We start from the raw sequence: 10,248 nt of genomic DNA on the forward strand, positions 1-10,248 counted from the left end.
TAGTATAGATCCATCTTTAACGTGGTAGTATAGATCCATCTTTAACGAGGTAGTATAGATCTATCTTTAACGTGGTAGTATTAGATCTATCTTTAACGAGGTAGTATAGATCTATCTTTAACGAGGTAGTATAGATCTATCTTTAATGTGGTAGTATAGATCTATCTTTAATGTGGTAGTATTAGATCGACTGTAATCTAGTTTTCTGATTGAGTCCTTGTTGACATTAACAAATGAAACATACAATTTCATATGAAACATCCAAAACCTTGTATGCCTACATGTGATTTGTTTTTTCTTTAACCTCTTGTGCTTTTAAATAAAATACAAAATTATGATTTATATTTGTAGTTTTTTTTTTAAGTACCTAATTTCAAATATGATGTCAAATGTATGTTTCCATCTTGATGAACAAATGTGGGACAACAATCATCCACAACCTTAGTTTTCTATAAACATATGAGAATGTTATGAATAACAATAAATACATATATGTGAATTCATCAAATGTGAAATGTTTTACACAGGTATGGAAATCTGAAAATACTAGAATCAGCCTATAAACTAAAGCCCATATGTACTGTGTGTTGTGATAATATTGCTACAGGCCTCAAATGACTTCTTTGACACATCAAATCACTGTTTTGCACCCAGTAGTTTTGCCTTATTTATGCTAGTGGGAACATGTAGAGTTTGAACAGAGGTGGGCATAGAATTGAACCCTGGAGAACTCCACATCATTTTTGTTGCCTCAAATATGTAGTCATTGACACAAAAATCAATCCCTCATTTAACTAGGATTTGAACCAAATCCAACCAAATGTCACGGTCACAGCCCTGTTATTCAATCATGGCCCTTTAAACCCAAAGAGATGCTAGAACTGAGAGTGGAAGTAGGCCTGGAAGGAAGTCCTAGCTCCAGTCAACCCCCTGGCAACCAAAGATGCAAGAGGAAATATAGTATGATGATCAGAGAAAGGGCAGAGGGGACAACAGTTACACAAATACAAGCTGAGAAACCCACGACACCCAAACCAGCAAGCACAGAGGCGGACAGCCTGTTGAAAGTCAAGACGGAAAAGGAAATCAAACGAGCGCTTGACTTTTGAGGCCTGAACCTCAAAGAGAAGATATTTCTATAACAGACCTTTAATGAAGTAAAACCATCTTCATCCAGCTAGACCTGCTACTGGCTTTGTAGTCTAGCTGTATGTCGTAGCAACCGTCCGTCCCACAATTATGAAAAAACACTTTGAATACTGCAACCCATTCATTATGGAAGAGACAAAAACACAGACATGTAGATTTGAAAAGGAAGAGACCAGGACTGATGGCAGCAAGCAGAGCGGCGGGGAGGGATGAAGCCTGATTGTAGTGAGACACCCCTCCCTTGAGAATGGCTGGGACATACCGCACAGTCAGATACTGGGCTGGCATCTGGAAACGGCTTGCAACGAGGTTTGGTGAGGAGGCTGCCCTGATGGAGAGATGACATGAGGTGGGACTAGGCAGACACACACACAGATGGGATGAAAGGAAGACTGAGGAGATACTACAGTAAGAACATGGTTTCTCAAACCTTTTCCATGCTGCAGAAAGGCAATGAGACACACATTACATAGGTACACATTAGAGCTGTGGACCTCCAGCTCATAAGACCGGTGTCCAGAGGTCATTAGAAGATGATCATGAAATCTGTTGTCCAGTGGACCATTTTACCAAGCTATCCGACTAGTCAGGAAGTCCACTACTGAAACCACTAGGCAGCACAAGTTACTGTGTAAAACACCACTGATTGTATATACAGTATTTACATACATTCATCAAGTTATAGTGCAATGGCAATCTCCTATGCATAACATCACCTTATGTACCGGTGCATTGTCACAGTAGGAGCCCAGCTGTTCTATACTCTATACTTGTGCTGCTGTGTTCTTCCCCTCGTCACAGTAGGAACAGCACTGGTGTTTACAATAACATCCACAACAGCTTCTGTTCTATTCACATGTCCCAGTAAACCATGACAGCGGGACCCTGAAACTCAATTAAGACACCAACAATTTGATCATGCACGCCTGTTCTTTACACACACACACACACACACCCCCCCCCCCCCGGAGGAAACAAATGCCATGAGATCTTTGAAAACATCAGTCTGTGCCTTTGTCACATCAAAGTGCACTGGTTCCAGAATGTGAAAAGGGAGGAGTCACACGTGGGAGAGAATGGAGCCGGCCTGTGACGCTCCCCTAACAGAAGCAGGGCTTCAGCAGGAGATGAAGCTGAGGGTCAGGCTTACATCTGAAGAGCGTGAAGTCTTTCACAAATGCTAAATCTCACCTTTGATCATGTGTAGACCACACAGTAGAGCCATCTCTGAACTCAAATGATGTATTTAAAGTTACAGGAAACTAGATTTAGAGTCAGGTTTCTTCTACATCTATATACGGGCAAAGGGTTTTGAAGTTACAAAAATATTTTAAAAAACTGCTCATCTATCCAGAATATTTTGCTAACGGGACATTATGTTAAAAGGCCCTAAATTCAATATTCAGATCAAACAACTATTGTCACTGTAAAGATATGATGAGTCATGGCTGCCTAAGCAGTGAATGAAGACACTCTCCCATGGTGGGTATTATATAGCACCTCTAGAAACATATCTGTCCATCAAGTTCTGTCTCATAACAGTCTTGAAACCGTTGGACTCCAGCAGAGGAGGGTTAAACTAAATTGGACGGTGCAGTTCAGCTGATAAGCTACAACATTCCCTCAAAGCTTAGACAAAGTGCTACTGGCTAACGGCAACTGTCAGTGGAAAGTTTCCCAAAGTTTAACTTGAAGTGAAGGATTTGCGCGGCTTTACTTCAACCCTGCAACCAAATTCCAGGAATGAATTGACTTGGCTGCAGATTTTGGTATTTAAAATACTGATGTGAGCAAATATATATGTTTCGCTGTAATAGTTCAAACTAATTAGCCTGTTGAATGTCCCTCAGTATTCCTCCCTGTGAAGAAACACTGCCAAAGTGCTTTAACACCCAGCATCCCAAAGCAGGAAGCAAATAGTATTTAAGCAAAGAAACAACATGAAAGCAAATTAATAGCAATTCATGCCATCTTGTAAGAGCTGATAGAAAGACCACAGAATAACCCTTAAGACCTACTCAGTCACACATGCACAGCGCTGAGCTTCAGTGTCTTAGACATACTTCACTTCTCAGGCAGCTCTGCATGTTTGTCTGCTGGACAAAGAAACTTCTTTGTTTCTTGCAGTAATTCATCTGTGGGAATGCACGGCGTGACAGCGTACGGATTGGAGAACGCAATGCAGTCTAAAAAGTGCCATCGTGTGAGTAACACCCTATGAGTGGAAGTACTGAAGCAAAGCTATTTTCTCTCCAGATGAAGAATCGCTCTCGGGGAGCATCAGGATCTCATCTTCACAGGCGGGCTACCTTTTGAAAGGTTCTGAACCAAAAACATAAGAGATATATCCAGTGTCAACAACGGATATAAGCCCAGGTCCAGAGAGAAATGCTTGTTAAATATGGTACATTTGGAGGTCAAAGAAATACAGAAATATATAAAGATGTGCTGCCAAATTAACACATTTTGAATTTATCTCACAATTTATGGACCTGGATTTATTGTCATTCTACTTAACAGAAACATTGTTCAAATAACGGTAGCATTAGTAACAGCTGTTGGTGCAGTAAAGCAATGTTCCTTCATGCCGTTTGTCAGAAGAGGCCGATGGGGATGCTGCCAGGATGCAAACAGCTCGGCTGCCATTTCCAGACTCTACTCCCTTTAAGAACGTCGCATCACTCTTTCATCTGTTCACATGTCCATAAACGACATATGTTTATGTTCTCTTTTAGTGGCCGCTGACCGTCGCTCTCACCAGTTAAAATGACAAACGTCATTGGTGGTCGGTCAGCTGTCGCTAATTAATATGACTGTGAGTAACTCAGTGGCAGACCACAATGAAGCTCGGCTGTTATCTGCTCTGTTTGCTCTCTGCCAAATACGATTGAATTTATAAGATTTGGTCATATCCTGGGTGATTAAACTAGGGCCCCAAATGTGGTGAAAATAGTCCCCAACAAATACATTATTGGTTACAGAGTCACAGACAGGGAAGAGAGGGAGTATCGAGACAGACTAGCCCATTGTTGGTTTCAGTCTTTTCATGGCATTTGTTGACAATAACAATAAATGCAGCTTAATCCTCTGATAACTGTAGGTTCTATGAGCAAAAGCCTCCACTATTGATGACCAGAGAAATCAGAGAGCACCAGCTGCACAAACTTCATCAACACATAAGCCCAGAAATGGGACATCACACAGACCATTAACCAAACTTTTCCCCAGACCTGTAATCTCAGCAAAGACCATCTGGCACCAAAGATGTAGAACGACAGAAAAACCCAGAGCAATGTTATCACAGCAGCAAAACACAACACGACTACAGCAAAGAGCACATAGCAGCAAACGCCCTCTCAAGCATCGCTGCACCATGGACCACCAAGTAAAAACACAAGACTAAACATCTATTTGTATTTCTATTTGTTTTTCAGTTGCCCACTCTCTCTGACCCCCAGGACCCTCGGCCAGTTGGACCTTTCTTAAGAATCCCTGGAACCCGATTCAGGGCCCAGAAACTTCCCCCACAGGTCCCTGGACCCTGCTGTAAAACCACTGCTACACAAGGAGATCAGTTGACCTGCGGTCCTCTTTCATGCTTTCAATCCTACAAAACCCCACGGAGAGAAGAGCCACAGCTCAGAGTGCAGCTTTCTGTCAGTCATTTACCTGGGAGTTGACTGTCTGGCCCATGGGGATCCGGGAACACTCCAGTGCATACTGCTTCACACAGAAGTAACACCCCTGGAGGAAGGAGAAGGCATATGGAGAACACGTGATTATTTCATGAAAAACACATCCATGGGGAGAATGGCACTCTGAAGTTTACTTTACTGTTCATCGGCATAGCTGCAAAGAGACAGGATGATGGTTTCAGACCTTTCAAATGGCCTCCAATGGAAACTCAAGACTAATTGAGCCACACAAGCACAACATTAAGTCCCAGTGGGTTCATCTCCCACTGAGCCTACTGTGGCTATTTAAAGCTGTAACAAAGAACAGAACAAAAACCCAGACACCAGGAAACTAATTGTGATGGAAATTATATGTCTGGAAAAGCAGACAATGCACACGGGGGTCAAACTCACTGTACTTTGACAACATGGAAATGCAATCACACGTTAGTCCTAGTCCCGCTAATATCTGCAGGTCACAGTCAACCCTTTGCTTTGTTTCACTAGTCTTGTCTCAGTTCCAGAGGAAACAGTTGTATTATGTCTTCTATGTCTTCGCAGGAGCTTTGTCAATTCTGGGAAAATTGAATTAGTGATGATCTCACCTTGGGCTGGGAAACTATAAACTGTTGAAAGAAGGTCTGCGTAATAGACTGAGGGTAAGGAGCTTGAAAGGATGGAATGCCATTAAATGTTATCAAAATGTCATGGTCCCCAGATGATGAATCCTAATACATTTGGGGATCCGCTGACTTTTCTCATCTAGCACCATTATCAGGTCAATATTGATAGCATGCTAACACGCTAAACTAAGGTAGTGAACATGGTGAACATTACACCTGCCAATCATCAACATGTTTTCATGCTTGTGAGTCTTTTAGCCTGCTGACGTTAGCATTTAGCTCGAAGCACCACTGTGCCTAAGAACTGTCTTGAAGTGATATTAGGCTGCATTCAAAACTAGATATATATATATCGCTGTGAAAAATGGATTGTGGGTCGGAACAGGCAAAGAAGCACGCTGGCTTACACACTGCAAAATGCAACCGGACGTAAAAGGAGATTGTGGTATTTTGCCGCATTTGACAAACTATGTTTTGGGACCAACTAAATCTTCTTCGAGCATACACACACAAGAATAAGGTCATATAGGTACAACAAAGCCACTGGTTTACACTAACTTTAGTGTTTGAATATCAACCAAAAGAGACTTGAAATCCATCCAACTTTGTCAGTTACTGTAACATGATGCAAACCATATTTTAAACTCCTGACTATTTTAAGAAGATGTATGAAGTCTGTAAAAAGTTGATTTTCATACCACAATGTCACAAACTGACATCAACAATCGTCTGGGGGAAGTCATTGTTAAGATCTGTGGTATGCTCCACAAAATTGTTGGCAATATCATGAAAAAACACACATGAACCATCCCAAATGTGCTAAAAAGGCACCAACACATGTACCTTTGTGATGTTGGCTGATTCTGAGTGCCCTTCGTCATCCTAATCTCACCTGAAAAGCCAGTTCCATCAACACGATGCCCCCTGGCAGCGCCCTCTGGAGGTGATACGCGGTGGTGCCCGATGCTGCAATCTGCAAAGGTAATTTACAGAAGAGTCATACAATCAGTTTGTCTAATAAAGGTGTTTGAGCGTTAAAGAGAGTAATAAAGCCGCTGAACCAATTTTGTGAATCGGGACTGGTACTGTTAAAAGAATACATTTACATTTATTAAACAGTTAGAACAGAAACTAAACATAGCTTCTAGCTGCAATGTTTACAACAGCAAAGCCAAAGTCTGTCTATTGTTTTAAAAAGATGTTATATTGTAGATGTCATGAGGGGACTTTTAACATTATTTCTTACTTGTGCCTGTGCACCTGTGACTACAACCTTGGGAGGACGTTTATTGACCTAACCCCAACAATGGAGGGCACCGGAACAGGAAACCCTATTTGAAGGGGAACCAGACTTTAACACAACACCGGCAGTGGATGGAGACTGAGCCAAGCAGTGGAAAATATCACTTATGCAAATGATCATAAAATGATGTAAATGTACGTATTTTCTGCTCTTCGTCAAGTACCTGATTAAATATCTTCATTATTACAAGTTCAGAACAGGGTTTCTGTGGAGGGCCAGTCCATATTTGTGAGTTATTGAAGTAGTGTGCACCCAAGTACAAGGAAACTCTAATCCGAGCCTCCTCTCACTGACGGTAGCAGCAATGAAAAGGTTACCACTACCTGACATGCTTCCTGAACGCCCAGCAGCTAGTTGAGTGCCGCACTGCACGGCCTTTTTTCATTGCTGCGACACCAGACACATTCTATCACCATCGTCTTCGGAGGCATGAATGCAGTTTAAATGTTTACAACAGCAGAGCCTTTTTGTAAAGGTCAGAGGTCAGACGAGGATCAAGATCTGAATTCAGTAACAGCTCAAACACCTTTAGTGAACAGCAATGTACCAGTTTCCAACGCTACAACAGCCTAAACGGTCTTGATCTCTGCTTTAGATAGTGTATGTAGTAAGTAACCGTGTTTAACTTAAGCACTACTTCTATTACTAATTATTCTAGCTTCTAAAACATATATTCAGAAACTACAAATGAGATATAGCTACAAGGAACAAATGGAAGAACTGTTTTTGGATGCATGGACTCACTTTTAATGAGACACTCCAAATGTAGAGGGGCCACTGTTACAATAGCAGCCTGGCTCGATCCCGTGTGTGTGTGTGTGTGTGTGTGTGTTTGGAGAACAAGATTAGTGCATCTCTGAGGTTAACACTAACCTTAGGGCTGTCCTCGCTCTTCTGCTTTACATAAGAAAAAGACATCCTCCCTTCCGATGACATGGAGCTCAGCATGGCAGCACGAGCCCTGGCGATGCTGTAAGAGATGGGGGGCGAGGAGGACAGGGGTCAGATAGGGTCTGGTTAAACCAGAGAGGTCTGGACCCGAGGGACAACGGACCGCCAGCAGCGCGTAGCCGAGCCGTGAGACATAATTCAGAGAGAGTCCCACGGTCTGAGCCTAGAAAGTGACAGGCATCTGCCCCGCATCAGCCACGGGGTGGCAGCGCTGCGAGGTCAGAGATCAGACCAGGATCAAAACACATGTGACGACTAACGGATGAGTGCTGCTCTCAGTGGAGGAAGAGAGGACACTAAGAGGGGCAGAAATGGAGCAATGCATTTTTGAAAGTTTTGCACGAAAAAATGAGCAGACACACTTTGTGATGGTGCGTAACACAAAGCACCCATTGACTAATGCAACGGTCAGCCAGTTCATCCATTTCAAACAGCAAACAGAAAGCTCCTAACGTTGTTTAAAAATGGTGTCCTACTTGAAAATGTGTTAAATACAATCTACTGATTTGATGCGTGTCTTCTTGAGGATAGCTTCACATACATTTAAGACTGATTTGATCAAAGGGGAAGCCTCAAATATCAGGACAAATGTAGAACAAACGATATTGGTAAAGAGAAGCAATGGTCACAAGCAGACATTCAACAACAAAGGCAAGTTTTCTCTTTCTTGTTTTTGCAGAGACAGACCTGCGAGCTGGAGACTGAGGTCGGACCTGCACGAGAATGAAGCCCATGCTCTGCAGGTACTGGACGTACTGCTGGAGGAAGGTGCTAGAAATCTCCAGCAGCCAAGGCTCTTCTTTCAGACGGCTGGGCAGCATGTCGGCCGAGTCAGTGCTGTAGCTTCGGTCTCGACCGGACGCCGTGGAGTCGCTGGAGCGATGGCGTTTCTGGCACACAGAACAGCGGACATCACGTAAACACACAACAACTCCTTCATTTCTGTGCCATCCTGTAGATTAAAGTTATTTGTATGAACTTTTACCTGGTTATAAAACTCAATGCAATACACATATGCATCTGTATGACCTCCATCAGTAAACAAGACCATCGCCGAGAAGATTGGCTATTTCCATATAGTTAAATCTTAATGCTTGTTATTGGTGCCACCAGGGTCCGGTTCTCTCAGGTTCACCAGAAACTGCTTCAGCAGCAGCTCCTCCTCCTGCAGCTAGGAGCAGAGCTTCCCTGGGCCCGCTGAAGGGAAGGGAGGTGTGGAGAGAACCAGAACCAGAACTGTGCTGAGCAGACTGTCAGACCCTGCTGCAGTAAAATGAGAGGTTTTGAAAAGGGACGCTGGTGCTCTTAAACACTACCGCTTTTGCCCACAAAATGAAAGTCTGTGGTAATGGCTTGAAGCACACAAAACTTACTTTAAACTATGGCTAACAGACACTAGGTTATAATAGCTTGATGATGTCCTCCCTAGTATTCATGAATCCATTGTATCCCCAAAGGCCTCTCAGAGTAAGTTGGTCAAGGATGAGCTAAGACTAAGGCCATGTCCACACAATTCCATTTTTATAACGCATACGTTTTGCCAAGTTTACACTGAACGTCCACACTACGCCCGAGTTTTAGTGCACCGAAAACAAATGTGTTTAAAAATACTCCCGAGAATGGATAAGTTTGAAAGCTCCGGGGTTAAGTCCTAGTGTGGACGTGCGTAAACGTATCCGTTTTAAAACGGTGATGTAGACGCCCGCATTCACTACTTGATTGAGTCTTTACAGTGCTGTTGGGACCATGTTCCTTCCTTTCACCAAAACACCTGACCTGGGGTCTGCAAGAAACCTCATGCCGGATGACCACACCCCCCAGCTCCAGCAGAAACCTGATGCTGGTCCCTCATTGGCCAAGAAAGGGCCCCCCACTGGTTGTGCCACCTGGTTTATAAGCCTGAGCACAGCTAGAATTCTTCCTCTTCCGTCCAGACACCGCTGGTGTAGGGAGATCCACAAGGCTCTCTTCACTCCGGACACGCGCTGGTGTCAGGAGGTCCACAAGGCCTCTTCACTCCGGAATCGTCCAGGGGACAAGAAGATCCACGAGGAGCCGCGGCCTCATCAAATCCTATCAGGTCACATGTAACATTCGCTGGTCGAACAGTGGTAGTGCGAGAACAGATAACTCCTATGCCCCGTTCTCCCACCCTTTTTGTGTACACACCGCCGGCAGAAGGTAACGATCTTTCCTTGCCGAAGATTTCCGGGAAGGACGACCCAAACCTCGTCCCTCAGCCGAAGTTAAAAAGCCTCTCTCTGCAGCGAGGAGGCCGAGTCTGCGCCAGCCAGCCCCGAGGCCGCGCCACCGAGAGCCAGCGGCTACTCGAGGACCGAGTGATCCCCACCACAGGAAACGTACCCTACCGAACGAAGCTTCTACCAGTAAGAGTTACTGGTATCTGGGCCTAGCTTAGCTTAGCTTAGCATTAGCTTAATTTAGCCTATTCGTTATGTCGTTGTTATTCCTGCATCTTATTATGTTAAGTTACTGTCGTGTTATAACGGGTTATTGCGCCATCATCGCGGACCACGGAGTCCCGTTA

General features: G+C 43.8%; 1 protein-coding gene across 2 annotated transcripts in view; it reads right to left on the bottom strand.

Moving 5' to 3' along the window:
- The window catches only part of LOC116400134 (KICSTOR complex protein SZT2-like), a 22,692-nt gene extending 13,192 nt beyond the window's left edge, over positions 1–9,500 (bottom strand). Inside the window, exons 1-5 of one of the 2 annotated variants that reach the window (XM_031877802.1) lie at positions 8,388–9,500; positions 7,623–7,719; positions 6,339–6,419; positions 4,819–4,893; positions 1,412–1,477 (exon numbers count right to left, since the gene is read on the bottom strand). In XM_031877802.1, the coding sequence (XP_031733662.1) occupies positions 1,412–1,477; positions 4,819–4,893; positions 6,339–6,419; positions 7,623–7,719; positions 8,388–8,521 (453 nt within the window). In that variant the 5' untranslated portion in view covers positions 8,522–9,500. The remainder of the gene's footprint in view (positions 1–1,411; positions 1,478–4,818; positions 4,894–6,338; positions 6,420–7,622; positions 7,720–8,387) is intronic. The other variant, XM_031877803.1, reaches the window with a different exon arrangement.
- Positions 9,501–10,248: the final 748 nt, after the last annotated feature.

This window comes from Anarrhichthys ocellatus, unplaced genomic scaffold (genome assembly GCF_004355925.1).
Source record: "Anarrhichthys ocellatus isolate YVR2014 unplaced genomic scaffold, GSC_Weel_1.0 scaffold150, whole genome shotgun sequence".
In the NCBI taxonomy this organism is placed as follows: Eukaryota; Metazoa; Chordata; class Actinopteri; order Perciformes; family Anarhichadidae; genus Anarrhichthys; species Anarrhichthys ocellatus.